Genomic DNA, 19,760 nt, shown 5'->3' with positions numbered 1-19,760 from the left:
GTGCTTTAAAAACAACAGGGCTTTCTTCGAGCAACTGTATTAGCATGAATTAATTCCCAATTACAAGGACCAATTCATCACATATTTGAAAACTAGCGACCCTGCTTATGCTGTTACACACCTGCCGAGTGTCAAGGGAGCTCTTAAGCATTAATGAAGAGCGCATTAACCCCCTGTCTGGAACCACCAGCTTCTTTCCAAAAGCAAACCAAACAGACATCGCTGCCAGGGTGTGATGTTATCTACACTGCATTGAAGTGTGTGTATTACTTAAACACACACAAGGCACAGCTGGATGTGTTTTGGGGGAGTTATCGACAAATCCAGTGCTCATTTGGAATGGTAATGAGGACACATGGCCAATGACACTGTAGGGGTCGGGGTTATTACTCTCCACCTGCTGGATAAGCACTATGAAGACTACAACCTGTGTTAACAGGTGTTTCCTCCGCAATCTGGATGACATATTTGATGGTGGTCAGGTCAGGAGGTCCACAGCACAACAAAATTGATAACATTTACACTATAACATACAATCTTGTTTTCTGCAGTATTAAAATCAGTGTACGAATTGTGTCAAAGATTATGGGGTCCCCTAGCCCAGTGGTTCCCAAACTTTTTCAGCGTGTGGCCCCCCTTGTGTACGGTGCATTCCTTCACTGCCCCCCAAAGAAAATCTGTGACAAAAAGCTGTTCTAAAACTTAATATTTTAATGAAAAAAGCATTAAATTATACAAAAAAGTAGTGCTTTTGGTTAGTAGCCTTATTTTTTAGGTTTAATTACACAGGGGGCCCCCAGTTTGAAAACCACTGCCCTAGCTCACCCAGGGGTGTCAGTTGTGTTGAAAAGTGAAATCTTTGAAATCTTGAAATCTTTTGCAATAATTTATTGTGAAATTAGGACAAATAGACAGTATCACTTTGTGGCAGCGCAGCACGAGAATTTAAAATTAATGTAGTATTTTTAAACAGGTGGCCCGGTTTTACAGGGGGTCCCTCAATGCTTATAGGGGGTCTGGGGCCACCCCAGCCCCCCCCTCATTTCGAACACTGAATCAAATAAATCAGGCAAGGTGTTTGTGTAGTGTTTGTGCTTCACCACAGAGCCTGAATCTTCCCTCTGAATACTTTGCTAAAATCTCTGAAACATCTGTTGTCTTGTCAGCATGCGCAGCATTTATACGACACTGTATATCCTAATGCACACATCTCGGACAACAGACATGCATTGTTGCATTGTTCTATGCATTCTCTTTTAAAGAGCCTGCAATGCGGACTGATGAAATAATGCTCTGCCAAATGATTAAACATGCAGCCGAACACAGAAAAAGCTGAAGAATATTTGTATCAAAGTGAATTGCTGAATTTCTAAATGATACTTTTTAAAAATATACATCTATGCTATAAAGTACAAGAATCAATACTGGGGGATTATGCTCTTAAAATGTCTTCCCTATTTTTAACGGTTTGCATAATAAGAATAGCAGCAGTTTATGCTATGAACATTAGAGGGCAGTAGAGGACAACACAATGATTTCTGCTCCTTTCAATGCTTGTATTTGAACACAGAGAGAGATTGACTGAGGGGAGATATTACTGTAAAAGCTTGTCTGATGTGTGTGTGTGTGTGTGAGTGCTTGTGTAGATGTGTGTGTATGAGAAAATTCTTAATCTTAATACAGGGTCTGTTACATTTTCTCTTGCTGTCTTTCTCTCTGTGTGTGTGTCTCTGGTGTGTTGTCAATTTCTCACATGACTGCTTGCTGAAAGCCACATTTCCTTGGCCATGCGTGTGAATGTTTTTTGCATGTGCGAGACAGGCTTTTCTTGTCCCCATAAAAGCATACATACACTACATCGTTGGGTCCCCAAGGAAAAGGCAAAAAATAATGCTATATGCAAGTTATATGCAGTATATTTTAATTGCTGGTCAGTTCTGGTGAATGTACATTTTTAACCATAATGCACCACGCTTTTATGTTTTTTAAAAACATATCTCAAGTTGTTCTGTTCCGTCTGAATAAATGATAAGTTAATGCAGAATCATTGTACATGCAGGATGTTTTTAAGGAAATCAAGCGAAAAGATGAAAACATCAAAATTTAATGTCCATTAAATATTTGTGGAATGAACTGTACAGTGCAGTACAGTAATTTCCTGTAGCTCAATATGTAAACCATTGTGTTAGTACCGCAAACGGTTATGGGTTCGAAGGGAATACACATCCTACTGATAAAACAATGCATGTACAGTACTGTAAGTTCCGTCAGCCAAATGCATAAATATAACATTATAATAATGTAAATGCAATGTGCTCTACTGATGAGATAGCATGAGTTTATTTAATACTCTATCCAATATGATGCGAGCTATGCTTTAACATCAGCTTCTTGTAAATATATCAACCGTATACTGTAGCAAAAAGCAGACATTTTTCTTGTCTGCTCTACAAACCCACTGTGTCGTCATCTGCCTCTCAGCTGTTCATACACTTACTGGCTGAAACCGGTTACTATGAGCACATACTGGCTTACTTAATCACTGACTGTCTGAGCTTAATCTAAAGTAACCCAAAGCTCAGCTGAAACAGCGCTGGTCCACATCAGTTACCATCACTTACCTCCAAGCATTACAATTAGAGTTCATTTCTGTCAGCCATGTGGACGTTACTCAGTTGCCATCTTGGGTATGTGCAACTAAAGTTAATATACTATCAAGGAAAAATTAACTAAAACATGTCAATGTAACTCACAGTAACACAGATGAACTAAAGCATGTCAATACTGAGACACTATGTAGTCAGTTAAACTAAGGGTGTTGAATAGACAAAGAGAAAGCCAATGCTACAACAAAACCTAACAATGTGTTCGGTAAAGCATTGCATTAGCAGTGCGAAGATCATAAGCTTGATTCCCAGTATTGATAAAAAATATATTGTTTGAATGCACTAGACATGAGCACAATGTATGCCAAATGCATAAATGTAAATAAAGATGATTGTAAACATTGGTCAAGTGGTGCATCTGACATCCATTTGGTCAAGTCATCTATTGTTTACTGCTGCCACTGGGGTAAACAGGGCCGTTTCTAGCCATTTTGACGCCCTAGGTGAAACCCCCATTGCCACCCCTCCAAACAAGATCATACAATTTTACATGCAATATTACATACAAAAAACACAAATCATATCAAAATCATGTGATCATGTAACACTCAAATCTTAAATGTATTAATTTCAAAAGTAGTTAAAGGAATATTCCATTTTCTTAAAAGAAAATTCCAGATAATTTACTCACCACCATGTCATCCAAAATGTTGATGTCTTTCTTTGTTCAGTCGAAAAGAAATTATGTTTTTTGAGGAAAACATTGCAGGATTTTTCTCATTTTAATGGACTTTAATAGACACCAACAATTAACACTTAACTCAACACGTAACAGTTTTTTTCAACGGAGTTTCAAAGGACTATAAACAATCCCAAACGAGGCATAAGGGTCTTATCTAGCGAAACGATTGTCATTTTTTTAATAAAAATAACAAGTGTACACTTTTGGAGCACAGCTTCTCGTCTAGATCCGGTCGTGATGCACCAGCGTGACCCCATGCGGTACGTCATGGCATCAAGAGGTCACAGAGGACAATGCGAAACTCCGCCCCAGTGTTTACAAGTGCGTTGAAAGAGGACCGTTCCGACGTTGTTGTATGTCAACTGATACTAATTAATGTCTTTGTGGCAGTTTATTGTTTACAATGGTCCACAAATGTGCGTTTTATATGTAACACGTGACCTTTCCACGTCATTACACATTTACGTTGGGTCACGCTGGACCGGACCTAGACGAAAAGTTGTGCTATAAAAGTGTATATTTGTTATTTTTCTTGTCAAAAATGACAATCGTTTTGCTAGATAAGACACTTATGCCTCGTTTGGGATTGTTAATAGTTCTTTGAAACTCCGTTGAAAAAAACTGTTAAGTGTTGAGTTAAGTATTAAGTGTTAGGCTCTATTAAAGTCCATTAAAATGAGAAAAATCCTGCAATGTTTTCCTCAAAAAACATAATTTCTTCTCGACTGAACAAAGAAAGACATCAACATTTTGGATGACATGGTGGTGAGTAAATTATCTGGAATTTTCTTTTAAGAATTGGAATATTCCTTTAAATAAAGTTTTATAAGGGGAAAATAATGTTGTATGCTTTTTCCTGAACTAATTTTTGAATTGACTTTTGAACCCTTTGATCTAATGGTGGTATATTGAAAATGCAAACATGTCATTAATGATCAGGCTGTAACTGATAGCCCTCTGATTTAATAGCATATATACATCAGATTGACAACACTCCAGCCTAATGGTGTTAGGGGAACTGTGGGGGCAGCAATCACATTTTAGGGTGGCTGTGCCCAGGGTGTGCCACCCGTTGGCTATTTTTTCATAAGGTTTTGAAAACATTTGAAGAGCCGCAAATGTGAATGACAAATTTAGCTTTATTTATTTCCATTGTGGAAAAAACTGTACCTCCGCTCTTGTGCACATCACATTTACAGTTCTAAAGTAAACATCACATTTGAAGTAATATATTTATTATAGTAAGACACAACTCTCACTTTATATCAATTGTGAGCCATATTTACAGTTATAATCATGAAGAAACTTTAACATGGCTTTGATTTTGTAGTAACCATAATTTTAGCAGATTAATTACCATAGTTTTGCTGCAAAAATACCATTGTTATTATGGTAAGAACATAGTAAATTTGGGGATACTTACTACACATAAAACAATGTTCAATAAACTTGAAAAAGCTTCATTTTCTTACCGGCAAATCATCATTAATGCATTGCTTAATAATTACTATATTATATATTGCTTAATATTACTTATCGATTATAAAAAATATAAACAGAGGAAAGCAGGATGTGGTATTAAAAAACTACAATACTTTGGGGCAAATCACACATACCACCTTATGTCTGATTTTGGTGAACTAATTTACTGTCCATTCTCGGTTAAACACATGACATTTAGAGTTGATCTTTTATTTTGTTTCAGTGCTCATTTTTACTCATTCAAGTCAGTAAAGCCCCAGTCAAAATGTATATTCGCTCTTTGGCGCCCCCCTGCAGCTGGTGGTGCCCTAGGCGACGTCCTAGTTCGCCTATGCCTAGAAACGATCCTGGTGGTAAAAGTTAAACTTTGGACTTAAAGAGTTCATATAGATGGTTTCATCAGATGCATGTGCGGTAACACAATTACACATCTGGGCAAAATCCTACTTCTGGTCTCTGTTTAATGGTCGTTGCTAAACTAAACTGTGGGACAAAAACCTTGTCAAAAAAACAAATGTTTTTGTTTCCTAAAGACGAGGGAAGACGGCGATCATGGATCACTGCTATTTGATGGGAGGTTTGGCACCCGATCTGTAGTTAAGATTGTATACATTATATAAGACACATTTTACACAGTAACGTTAGCTCAGTGTAGTTTTTGATACGCTTTAGTTATATAATTTGAAGTAAGGCAATCTATGTGTTGTTTACTCTAAAAAGACTCTGTTGTAATTGATTCCTTGCGGAATTTTGAAATTTTTTAAGTGGTTTACATTATATAGTACACATTTTCTTCAGTGTAGTTTTTGATATGCTTTAGCTATGATTTTAAGTAAGGCAATCTATGTGTTGTTTATTTTGCGATCATGTGTTCTATGTGTTAAGACGGTGATGTTAAAGGAATAGTCTACTCATTTTCAATATTAAAATATGTTATTACCTTAACTAAGAATTGTTGATACATCCCTCTATCATCTGTGTGCGTGCACGTAAGCGCTGGAGCGCGCTGCGACGCTTCGATAGCATTTAGCTTAGCCCCATTCATTCAATGGTACCATTTAGAGATAAAGTTAGAAGTGACCAAACACATCAACGTTTTTCCTATTTAAGACGAGTAGTTATACGAGCAAGTTTGGTGGTACAAAATAAAACGTAGCGCTTTTCTAAGCGGATTTAAAAGAGGAGCTACATTTTATGGCGTAATAGCACTTATGGGAGTACTTGGACTCGCCGCAGTAACACCCTCCCTCTCCCATTATGAGAGTGAGAAGGGGAGCGGACTTTTCAGGCGAGTCGAAGTACTCCCAAAAGTGCTAGTACGCCATAAAATATAGTTCCTCTTTTAAATCCGCTTAGAAAAGCGCTACGTTTTATTTTGTACCACCAAACTTGCTCGTATAACTACTCGTCTTAAATAGGAAAAACGTTGATGTGTTTGGTCACTTCTAACTTTATCTCTAAATGGTACCATTGAATGCGTCGCAGCGCGCTCCAGCGCTTACGTGCACGCACACAGATGATAGAGGGATGTATCAACAATTCTTAGTTAAGGTAATAACATATTTTAATATTGAAAATGAGTAGACTATTCCTTTAAGACATAAGGCATACGAGATACATTTATAATCATTTAGGTCCTTTTCTAAGCTCAACTGTGCACTTTTATTTGTATGTCATCTCCACATTCCTGCTAAAGTTTTCTTTTGTGTTCCACAAAACAAAGTCATTGCGTTTGAAATGACAGAAGGCTGAGAAAAAGTTGAATTTCAGTTTTCTAAGCCGGCACTGACAGCAGCCTACGATTGAGACGATAACATCATAGATGCCAGCTTCATTAAATTTTTTGTTGAGTTGTATAAAGTTTTTGACAGCAGATGACATGCTGAACAAAAGCCAAATGGCAGTGAATGAAGACGAGGCTTCTTTGTTTGCAAAATGTGCTGGCCTTTGCGTTTTTCATCGCAGATAACTGCATCCCTGCCCTTGATTCAAATAATAAGCTCTGCTATACAACTCTCGAGCACACTGATCTTACCGCATTACTCACCCCGAAATAAAGGGCCGTCTTTTAAACTATTATTCATGTGCTCTACCTGAACAGCAGAGAGTGGGAGATAAATGATGGCTCTAATATTGAGCTGTTAGCTGGATTTCATAGTTATTCATGACATTCTAGAAAAGTGCTGTCTTTTGATGAAATAAGATGACTTAAAGGGGTCATATGATAAAAAACAGCCTTTCTCTTGCTCTTTTTCAAATAAAGAGTATTAAAGCAACACTATCTAGTTTTTCAACCTTTAAATAATGTCTCTAAAATTATTTCAGTGATAGAACAACTCTTAACTGGACAAATTCTACTGCTGCTGCAACCTGAGCAGCCTCCTAGCTGCTACAAGCACACTCTGAAAGTGGCGGTGGAGGGTAGAGCACACAGCCCCACCCCGCCCCCTGCCTGCAGAAGAGTGTCTGATACCAGGCACTGTTGCGCTTTTCAACCACATGGGGGAGCCGTAAGTCAATTTTACATGGAAACTACATAGTGTTGCTTTAACTAGACATGATGCGATGTGATTCCAGCAATAGGCAATTTGTGTGTCCATACTGAACGTGAAAAATGGGCGTGGTGTGATGCAATCAATCACAAAACACGGCCAATCAGAACAGTTTTTCGGTTTGTGCGCCCTCTTCCACTGCAGTTGAAAGCTTTGTGGCTTTTCTTGGTTAACTTTAGGTTTTTGTTACATATTTCTGCTTTTAAATGTCTCCTCGCCCATGTTTGATGATTAATATTTAGAATACGCAGAACCTTCATTGAATCTCTGTGTAGGCGAAGCTGTCAGCAGTGACAGCGCAAAAATAAACCGTTTCTAAAACACAAACCACTGTGGCTCGTTGTGGCATCCCGTCGTGTCTGGTTAGGACAAAAAGTCTGATTAACATGGAAAAGAAACCTTTTATCTCGTGCCGTGGCAACACATCTAGTTAGGACACGGTGTGACATTCACAAAGCTCCAGTCTACCCAGATTTGCCACATGATGCAATCACAGCCAATCAGATCATATTTGATGTAATAACAAAATGCCATGTCAAGTTAAAAAAGCCTTATCATGTGGTGATTGGTTAGGACATGATAAGCAAGGTCACAAACATCAGTTTATTAACATATCACTGTCCGCATTGACATCAGCAATGTTACCTACTGTAAGATAGACATTAGTGAGGTTGGTTTGTTATAACACAACCCATGAGCAATTCCAGTGTTCCAAAAATAAAAATATAATTTACAATATATTAAACTACCATACGTTTATATTTTCCTAAAACCCAAAAATATGTGACAATAACAATACGTTTTTTATTTTATTTTTTGTGGGGACAGCATACTGGTAAGAATTAAAATGCGCAAATCAAAAGCAATAATACCCAACAAATGGCAAAAGGGGCAGCACTTCAAAGAACAAATACTATTTCTATTACCGTAATTCCTCAAATAAAGACCGGGGCCTTTATTTACCTAAACTGCCGAAGGTAACAGCCTTTTATTTGATGCAGGCTTTTATTAGAGACAGGCCTTTATTTCAAATTCCATCTGTTTGATAAATAATTGTTTTAAATAAGCCGTTAAATTAAAAGCGATAGCGTTCTAGTGGATAGAGATCATTCATTTTTTAACAGTATATTTTTTCAAGGTTGTTGAAAAGTCCGTCACAAGCACTAAATGAGACCCATCCATCTATTGGCAGCTGTGCATTATGATGAACTTGAATGCATTTAGGAGATAACACCGCGCTCACATTATCCAAATCATGCCCCAGCGTGATCGTCCCTCCTCCCTACTCCATGCACGCACGGACGCGCTTTCCTCATTAGAATGGATTTGTTTTGAGCAAAGCAGGAAGTAAAGCACTCTCTTAACACTGGAACCCATCGTAATGTTAAGTCTGTGTTTTTTATTTAGTCGCATGAAGCCCTCTCACATGCCTATTATATCACTTAGTTGATATGTTGCGTGTGCACCTTAGATATTCACTAGCCCTGCTGCGCGCATTAAAAGGTTTTAAGAAGGCAGATCTAGGTGAGTGCTCACGAAGTTGACGTCTCTCCTTTTTTAAACGCGCTCTAGCGCGAATACGCTCACACTGCGCGTAAGCTAAGTTTTGTTTATACTCGCGCTTTGGTCCGCAACGCAAGCCTCCGCGGATCGCGCGCGCGTCTCACCAAACGGACGAGGCGTTTATAGTTGACGCGCTAAGCTCTCCCCCGGCACTCATCTTTTCCCGGGCTTAATTTGAGACCGGCCTTTATTTGTCCACGATGACCACGCCCCCGGCCACTATCAGAGGCCTGCCGTTTATTTGAATAACGGCTTTTATTTGAAGAATTACGGTATTTTAATTGCAGTGTGCACATTTATGAGAAAGAAAAACCTTATGCTGGGTACACACCAAAAGATAATCAGGCTGATTTTGGGCCGATTTCACCCCTTCCAACAATCCTAGCTATGTCCTGATTATCTTGATGGTTCTAGAGATTATTTTATCAGATTTTCCCTCGGTGTGAGGTGTGTTAAGAGTGTCCGAAGCTGATCAGAAGAACATCGGAGCCGCTCCGATCACGAATCGTAAATATTAAACATGTTCCCGCTGCCCCCACGACTTCACCCAAACCCTTTTAGTTTTTCTCTTGAATTTTCTGTGAAAATCACCCCAACCACTATCATTGAAATTTCTTCCTGCATATCGTCCGTCATGTTTATTCTGAATTCTCGCAAGATTTTGCGACATTTCTGTTTTCAAAGTCGAGGCTAGGCATGGGCCGGTTACTGGTTTCAAGGTATACCAAGGTTTTAAACAGTCCAGGTTTTATGACACCATCTCCAAGGTATGAGCTGTGTTTATACAAAATTCATTAAGTCATGTGATTGATTTGATGTTTACATTTAATATACATAAAATGTTAAATATTATATATTTTTTGAAAGCATATTATAATTTAAAGGCTTTATTTACCTGGCATTTGAAAATAGCAAATGTTAGTGTTGCAATGGCAATACCGCAACACCGTGAAACCGTGGCATTTTTGCTAAAGGTTATCATACCGCCAGAATCTCATACTGGCCCATGCTTAGTCGAGACTCAGGTTGAAAATCTGTTGGTGTGTGGTGTGCTGTCTTTGACACATCATGGCACACCTTGTAAAGATTTTAAAAAATGTAAAAAATATTTTGGTGTGTACCCAGCTGCATTCATCTGTGAAAATTATTATTTTTAAATGTTTAAAAAAACGTTTTAAACCACCAAATACTGACATCTGAGATATCAGTATGGTTAAAAGCGTTTGGTAAAAAAGTGACATGTGCCTGGAATTGCTCAATTGCATTTTAAAACCTTATTAGTACAACTACAGCCCATTTAACTCTAAAGATCAGAGAAAGAGAATGGAAAAGGATCATGTTAAATAACATTTTGGTTTGGTTATGGTGCCAAAGAGCTCAACTTACATAAGCTGTCTTCTGAGAGAAAAACAATTCAAGATAAACAAGCGAGATATACGGCCCCTAAAATGCACTGTAAATTTAATGAAGATTAAGGTATAAGAATTAAAACCTCTTTAACAGATTGTAAACAATACTAAATCTGTCTCCTAATGATGTGCGTAATGGCAGTTAAAGCTGAATAATACGAGGAAAGATTTAGAGATGTAACTTTGCAGTGTCAGTGTGGATGTCTGCCTATATCAGTATCACACAATGAAGATGTTTGTCAGCCCGAGGAGAAGACAAACTCTCACATATCTTCTCTTACAGTACATTGGAGTATATAAGTGAATGGGTTACATTTTTATGGAGAAAATATGAACTTCCCATCAAAGGTTTTCTAAAATATGTCATTTTGCTACACATTATGCATTCCATTCCCAAAGATAAGGAAGCAGTTAATGCTGAGATTTGCATACTGCCATGGCCTAATCGACTAATTACATTTGCAAGTTTATAAGACTGCAGTTTCAGTCAGAATAAGATGTTGCTCATTAAATTTTCTATGCACTTATTTGTGATGAGAGAATATAGATAAGGAATGCACCGATCTAATATCTGCTGACACATCTACTGTAAAATACCGGATTTCCCAGCATGCAGCTCTGAGATGTGAATGCATTTGCCTTTTAAAAAGAAAAGAAATAATCTGAAACGTGAAGTGATGGATGGCATGAAATTATAAATGAAGTAATAAACTGAAGGAGAGACCCAGGTCACATTTAGGAACAGAATATCAGAGACGTGAACTAATAATGTCTTGTAATACTGTATGACCTCCTGCATTTGCCAGTGGGCATACTACAACACTGTTTCACACTCACCTTGAACTTCCATTTTGAGTGTGATAAATGATCCGGGAATAATTACATTATTTATCCGAACTGCCAAAAGATATCTGCACACTGAATTGCATTGAAAAGAGAAAATAACTGTATCTATTTCTAAAATGATGGGAAATTGGAAACATTACCATACTGCACTACTGAAATGTTTATTGTTTCATTGAAACATACTTTTTTATTTAAAAATGGTAGGCAGTACACATCGTACTATGCAGTATTCATTTAATAGCACTACTTTCTCTCCCTATCGAAAGCAGCACTTTAATTATTTGTTTACTTTATTGGTCTTTCTTTTGATCAATGCAAGATCCTTTATTTATTTTCTTTTACTTCTTTTATAAGCTACAAAACTTTTAAAGTTCACAAAACAAATTCTGTTTCTTATGTTGCCTTTCATTTTAACTTTAAACAAAGATAAAAATGCATCGTCTTGTCTTCGTTCATCACTTGAAAGGCAGTTTTGGTCACTTTATCAGAAAGTTGTTTCTGTGTGCTGCTTGTGAAAAAAATTAACCATTTGTTCACTACCTGGTCGCTACACACACATAGATGATTTGACTATAGGCAAGATTCAACAATTCTGTTCTGAATATGTAAATCCGTAATCGGGACACCTCTACCTAATATTAGTTTGTGTCATTTTAAACTCGTTATTTCTCCCACTAGTGTTTGAACAATAGCAAAGGGATTCATGCACAGACCCCCCCCACCCTCAGAAAATCACAAAAAAAGTGGACAAAAGAGAGGGATTAAAATATCAGGTGTAACCGTGAATGTACCTCTCTTGTCCACTTGTGATCCGATCAACCAAAACACATATTAATACCAGGTATAAACAGCCCCTAACTCCAATTAATTAGCCACTAAGCATCAACTGACTTTTAGAGTGTTACTAGACTGCTGGGACGGGGTTAGGGTTAGTAGAATAAGTTGACATGTCGTTGCAAAGAATAAAATGTCAGTTTACTAATACTCAAATGACTGATAGTTGACAAGAAGTTGCAAAATGACTAATGCTGTGTTCACACCAGCCATGGTAGAGGCGTCAAGCACGAGTGATTTCAATGTTAAATCAATGTGAAGACGCGTTGACCCGCGTCTGGAGGTCTCGCGGTGCATATAAGGCGTTAAGCGCGGCGCGGTAGATGCGATTGCGCCTCATCCGTAGTTTGCGCAAATAGCGCGAATTGAGCATTGCCGCTGGAAACGTGCGAGTTGAAAAATGTGAACATGCTGCGGTAACCGATCAGGAGCTTGCTTTAGTAGTGACGTGATTACAGGAAGCGAGCGTAGTCGCAGAAGCCCCCTCCCATTACGTGAATTTCTGTGTGAATGTTTCGATGACTAGAATTTCACGTGCGGCTTTCACGCGTGAATGAAGGGAGTAAACTCAAAATGTTCAAGTGGCAAACTTGACGCGAAAATTTGACCCCTCAAACGCGGCTGGGTGAACCCACATTTATTGTGTGTTTTCAGACCTGTAGATCCATTGCTTTGTTTCGATACTGGGGGTTAAATGGCTACAATGTCATCTTGGTTCGGTTCGCATTCACAAGGCAATATTTCACACTTATACTGAACCACTCCAGAGTTTGTTCGCAATCGGTCCCAGACCGCATTCTTCAGGGGGTCTCGAAGGGGTTGCTTTGGTGCGGATCCGAGCACGATTGGCGTGTTCACATATGCCTAAATGAACCGAACCAAGGAAGAAAATGCACCAGGTTCTGAAACAAAGGCTTAGGGCTGAAAGCACCCTTATAGTGAATAAAACCTCTAAAGAGGCCTGTTGAAATTAATTGATACCAATTGTGTCTCATGTCAGTGCAAATACGAGACTAAGCATAAGCAAATACTGAGAACACAATGGAGTGCTCCACAAAGTCCTACTTTTACTCTCTATACACAAAATGTCACTACAGTGCGACCCAGCATTGAACACTTCCAGCTCACATCTGTCAGCCCCAGGGCATATACTTGCACATCGGCCCCAGAACTGTTCCTGAAGGGCCCTTAGATAAGAGTGGCCTGGATTGGTCAGGAGGAGGTTTGGCATTACCATGTGACTGCGTGTTCTTGACTGCAGGTGGAATATTCCAGACAGCAACACAAGAGGCGTGTTAACACATCTACATACACACACACACACACACACACACACACACACACACACACACTTGGGCCTCCGAGTGCTTCAAAAATAGAGTGCTCTTCAGGACTCAGGCAAGGTTAACATGATAAGACAGCTCAGCTAACCACTGCCCGAGAGATTCCTCGTTACATTTAGGAATTGCAGCTCCAGTGGTTCATTATTGCAATGCATTTTTAATGCACAGCACTTTGGCGCTGCATGTATGGAAAACAATTATCTTACATTGTGTCAACTGTTTTGAGATGTTGTGAATTAATGCTTTGAAAGGACCAGGTTAATTATTGGTGTCTGTCACGTACAGTTATTTCAATAGGGAGCATTCTTGTATCAAAATTGATCCTATTTACTTTCTTATTGTACGTTCCCGGTATTTCAATCCTAGCAAGCAATAGCCGTCAATTCACAGTCTAGGTTAACTATTGACTCGATATAGTCCGGCTATGAGTAACTCACTTCTGGCCAAAATAAACATTTGGTTACATGTCGTTAAATTGCAAGATGTATGATATTCCATCATGTAAGCAAAGTCAACAGTAAATAAAATGTGTTTTATTTATTTTTTATTTTATTTCATTTTTTTGTTAGAAAAATGTAAATTAAATATAAAGTCAAATTTTCTCTGATAGCCCAAATGTTGCCTTGTTTTGGCCTGGGAAGTTTTTGGACAGCTATTAGATGTCTTTTAAAATCTTAACTTTTAAAAAAGTTATGTAAATTCATTAGGGTTGTCAAAATGAACGCTTTAATAACGCATTCACGTAAATTCATTTTAATGGCACTAATTTTACTAACGTGCGATTAATGCGATGCGCAATTTCTGTTTGACTCCTGGGCTAGCCTGTTGTTGGATAAACTGAGACACAGCCTTAGACAGTAAATGTGACCCTTGCTGTATAAACGAGGGTAATTTTGTGCTACTTTTGAGCCAAAAGAAAGTAAAAATGCAGATTTTGGTCAAAATTAAGGTTTTCATAAAAATAAGAATATTAAGCCCTCGTCTAGCGATCCCAATTGCTCTAAATAGTCATCACACGTCTAAAATTATCTTTATTTGTATGTTTTCTGAGAGGTGTACCATCCTAAATGTTTAACTAATACAAATGATGATTGTCCATCCACATGCGCATCTAAAATTTTAGTTTCGGTTTTAAAATATGTAGGAAATAAAGTGCAGGACTAAAGTGCAGAGCGACAAGACTCCAAAACGATCTTCCTTGCGTCGACTGACACATCTGTAACATGCAAACAGTCGCGTGACACCAATATATGCACACATAGACAGAATTACAGTTTTTAAAATATCTGCAGATATAATTTGTTTTGACGTAAATGATTGTTTGGTTGGTTGGTAAATATTTTAATCGATTGCCAACCTTAAAATTCATTGATCAAAAGGTGTGAGAAGCATGTGACCAATGCAGATAATCACTAAAAGAAACTTAATAGACCTTTAGCGAGTTGACGTCACAGTTACGTCACGCACGCAATGTAGTGGCAGAAAAACAGTGGAAATGAATGTGACACGAGTGAAACTAACAATATAACTCACTAGAAAATGTCTTGTTGTGCTGTTGAGTGTCAGAATAGGAATGCCAAAATAGATGACCTTCATTTTTATAGTATACCGTCGTCGAAGACACCACTTGAAGATAAACGATAGTGTTTATGGTTGCAATAAAAGCCCTCAACCGGACAGACTGGAGTGATGAAATCATCTAAAAATCTTTTAATAATTTGAACAGAAAATAATTAGAGAAGATATCCGGTGTTCTGTCGAAGTCTGATCCCTCTATGTGTCTCTTATAGCGTTTTCATCACATTACGTTTATAATTTATTTAGAAAGATTAAAGATTTGAATGAGTTCATAATATCAATAATATTACCATTTATTAAAGTTTTCATTTTTTTCGTTTTCTATTACTTCTTTTTACCTTATATCTTAGCCTATGTCTTCTCCTGTTGGTTCTAAATTATGATGTTTACTAATAAATATATAAACATAGCACACACGCACATGATGTAAAGTGTTAATAATATATAAACAGGCCTACACAAATTAATTTGTATGTAAACATAATAGTTTTAGATCAAACACGTAGGCTAAAAATATAAGGAAGAAATTGAAAACAGGAAAATTATGAAATATTTAATAAATGATATTATACAGAATACATGATAGTATTGCTCTTATAAGTACTTCAGCGATTCATACTGTAAAAATAATTGATTTACCAATAAAGAACAATACATATACATTACATACATGCACATATATCAGTAGCCAAGCCATTTCAACTTTTAATTTATTTAAAACATAAACGTAACTTGGTGAAAACGTTATAAGAAACAGTACACTTAAAAGAAATATAGAGGAAACAGACTTCTACAGAACACCGGATCCATAAAAATCACAGTTTAACGCTAAAACACTTCACACCGCTATTGCGGAGCTGTCAATTTCTGCCACCAGTTGGGCTCCGCCCACAAAAAACGTAATTTCTGTTTGCAAACACGCAAAAGGTCTATAATCAGCCAAATGTATTTCTACTACTTAATCAATCCAATTTACCACAAAAAATATTTTCAGCCTGGATTTGTTAGCCAATATTTTTCCCACAAGTCTCTGGTCACCACAATACAGCCAATAGCATCTGCTAAACCTTAAAAAACATCTTGGTAGAGTAAAAAGGCAATTCGCCCATGCTGTGTAAAGATTGCATTGCCCAATAGCCTGAGGAGCAGCTATCTACAAACTCTCATAAAAACTTAATGCGAGCTTGCTCCTAATTCCCAACACCATGGGAACATTTTCTTGCTCCAAGCCTTGTTCAATTTAACTTCTGGATCCTCCCGAGCAACGAAAGCAATGGAAAGTCGCAGAAAGTGGAGGCGAAATCCTATTAAATCTTTGGAGAAAGGTTACACAAAATCTTCTCAGCTGCAAAGCGGGGACTGCTGGCCACTTCATGTCCGTACAAAGCCAAAAGGCTCAAGGAATCACTCGGCTGTCATTTCTGATGGAACATCCAAAAGTTTGCTGTGTTTTAAATAGTGAGGGATTAACCCTGATTTGCTCTTCTTTTAGGCAACTATCTTAGACAGACATTGGAAATTACAGCACTTTCTCACAGAAGTACAGTTTATTATGTCTGACTCAAAAAAGTGAACTGTAATGCAATTAAATGTATGCATTTCATTGCATTCAATGATCCATGATCATCCTATGTCTCAATCTTGTCAATGCATAAAGCACATTTTCTCTGAATATAAGTAAACACGTTTATTTAGAAATCAGCATCTATCACACGAGTTAAACGCATAACCACTTACCTCTCTCGCAAGTCCGATCCCAGTACCCGGTTCCGGTGCAGTCACAGATAAAGCGATTCCAGCCCTCCTTGCAGATGCCGTTGTGCTTGCAGGGGTTGCTGTCGCACTGTTTGCCTGTTACTTTGCTGCAGGAAGACTTGATACCAACTCTGTTCTGGGCCTCAGCGATCTGCTTGATGTCCTTGCTGCGCCCATCAATAAACAGATCGCGGATGCAGCCGACGTAGCCATAGTTTAGCATGGCAGTCCAAAGTTCAGTGGGAAGAATCAGGCCGACCCGGTTGTCCGGGAGACCTCCGAGATACAGGTCGCCCTCCAGGTCTAAAATCTCATTTTCTCCGGTGGCAGCAAACTGAGTCCGACGGCTGTTCACCGAGATGATACCTGTTCAAAACGACAACTGACTATCAGAAATCGAGCAACACTGCAGACATCACTAACTTTCACTTGTTGTAAAGAAAAAGCATCCTTAAAATAAATTCTCAAGATAAGCAATGTTTGAATGTGAGTGTGTTTTTCACTCTCAGAATAAAGGGTACACAAGCTTTCATTGGGGATGGTACCTTTTCAAGTACACATTTGTTCCCAAAGAGTTCATATTAGTTCATAAGGTACAGTACATACTGGATTGGTCATAGATTTGTACCTAAATGGCTTTTTAAAAGGGAACCATGGCAGTGATAGCTTTTGTACCTTTTTTCTGAGAGTGTTGTTTTTCAATTATTTTCATTTACATTTAAAATAAATTTAAACTAAACATTAAACGTGCCAGATAATGCATTGAAATAATCAGTTAAATTCTTCTCTGATATCTACATAGAAGGTTTATGGCTTTATTAAGTGCAAAAATGATCCAGAGATGTTTTTACATCTCCATTTACAACCCTAGGATTTGCCTTTAGAATGAAATGGTCTATTATTCCCTTATTTGAAAGGGTCATGAATAATAATGTTGAGCTCTGCTCTGATTGGCTGTTTCTCATAGCAGCTCCTTCAGTAGCTCTGTGTGTGTGTAAACAGATCTTATGTTTGAGTCTGTATCAGATGAAGATACAGATTTTCAATTGGTTGGAGATTGTTAATGGACGTTTCTGAGTTGTAAGTTTGTGGGTTTTTTTGTATGGACCTGCAAAACGAAACTGATACGTCAATAGTAGAACTTTAGCCTAAACATTAACTAGCATATAGCGCTAACTCAGCAGTCACAACTTTGTTTTCAGCATTGTATAAACATTGTACTTACAGTAATTTAATGTGTAATTTAATGTTTGGGGCGTACATCTCGACTATAACGTCACAGTTGGTGTTATGTTGAGATTGGTCTGTTTTCCAGCGATCTTTTGCATGTATGAGGTTTACATACAAATATGGAAACAATCGCGTTTGAAGCTCATGATAAGTCATTACAACATACAGAGCTCGTATTGTTCATCTATGCCTAGATAAATAGTTTTATATTCCACGGCACCTTTAACACACAGTATTTCAGTAGGGAGTTGAACTATTTTTACTGGAAAACACATTACCGACAAAGAAAATGACTTGTCTTAGTGAATTAACTTGACGAGCGACCAAACATAAATAAGATACCTCAATGTGAAAGCAGCAGAAAGGCCTTGAATACCACAATATAACACACACAAATAGACATAAAAGGTAATATACACTCAGCTGTGGCCAAATAAACCACAGGGCGATCAGTGACATCAGAGCTTATAAAGCTGCTTTTATGATTATTATGTAATTTCCTATTAATTACACAGGAAATAAATGAAGAGTTGAATTCTTTAATTGTTTAAAGATGCTGTGTAGAGATAAAGTACATGAACTAACAAATGAAGGGACATGGTTGCTTGTGATATTATATAGAAGCATGTGTGTGTGTGTGTGTGTGTGAGTGTGTGTGTGTGTGTGTGTGTGTGTGTGTGTGTGTGTGTGTGTGTGTGTGTGTGCGTGCGTGCGTGCGTGCGTGCGTGCGTGTGTGTGTCTGTGTTAAATTTTTCTGACACAATGATTTAGCCATATACAGTATAAAGACAGGCAATAGTTTCAGAATAGAAACATCAATAAAGTGATTCGTAGGACTCTGGCAGATTGAGAGGGTGTGCTGAGTTCATATACTGTAGGTTTGTCTTTATAATGCAAGTATTTTTAGTCTCTCAATACCACATGCCTGAGTATCTGTCTCAATACTCTAAAATACAAGCTTCTAGGGTTTTCTGTAAAGGCTGGGCAGTTAAATCAGGCTGTGATAGATATTATACAACAGTTCTTTCTGGTTCTCGAATCTGATTGGCTAAGAGGTATGCGATATTGTGCTGATATCGGCACTGTAACCGCTTCACCTTTCGTATCATTCCGCCACCTAGTGAATGGAGGTCCTAAGCAGGCTCATCTCTGAATGGAAAAACACAGACGCGCTGTTTGAATCACTCTCCGTGTGTGTGTCTCATTAGTTTACTAGCTCATAAATCAGTCTGTGAATCCCCAATCAGAAGTATTATTCCGTCAAAGATCAGCGCTGTTGGATGTTACGTTACAGTTAATGGGAGAAATGTCTTGTCACATCGTGTGGACGATTAACACTTGGAAAGAGGAATATAAACACTCGTTTTTTTCTGGAGCTATATTTCTTATCAGAACGCGAAAACACCGTGGAACTGCAGGTAAGCACCGCAGCTTTCAAATGTGGACATTGATCATTTACTTTATCGTGACGTGACTATTAAAACATGTTATGAGATATCGCCACTGGTATATTTATAAGCAGCATGCAAAAACATATCTCTGACACTTATAAAAAACCGTTTTATATAGTACTGACAAGAACAAAGTTTAATAATAATAATCGAGTGCTCGTATCACGTTAAGAATAAATGAGAAAGCAATTTACTTTATCGTGACCTGACTATTAAAACATGTTATGAGATATCGCCACTGGTATATTTATAAGCAGCATGCAAAAACATCTCTCTGACACTTATAAAAAACCGTTTTATATAGTACTGACCAGAACAAAGTTTAATAATAATAATCGAGTGCTCGTATCACGTTAAGAATAAATGAGA

General features: G+C 37.8%; 1 protein-coding gene across 17 annotated transcripts in view; it reads right to left on the bottom strand.

The window, feature by feature from the left end:
* Nucleotides 1–19,760, bottom strand: part of nrxn3b (neurexin 3b) — a 407,078-nt gene that overhangs the window by 268,941 nt on the left and 118,377 nt on the right. For all 17 annotated transcript variants that reach the window (XR_012358544.1, XR_012358545.1, XM_073855573.1 and 14 more), the window contains one exon: nucleotides 16,693–17,076. Coding sequence is in view for 15 of the 17 variants with exons in the window: in XM_073855573.1 (XP_073711674.1) it covers nucleotides 16,693–17,076 (384 nt within the window). In the remaining 2 variants the exon portion in view is untranslated. The remainder of the gene's footprint in view (nucleotides 1–16,692; nucleotides 17,077–19,760) is intronic.

The sequence above is a fragment of the Misgurnus anguillicaudatus genome, chromosome 18 (genome assembly GCF_027580225.2).
Source record: "Misgurnus anguillicaudatus chromosome 18, ASM2758022v2, whole genome shotgun sequence".
NCBI lineage: Eukaryota > Metazoa > Chordata > Actinopteri > Cypriniformes > Cobitidae > Misgurnus > Misgurnus anguillicaudatus.
Note: the sequence above shows the minus strand (reverse complement) of the source record. Positions and strands in the feature narration are given on the sequence as shown.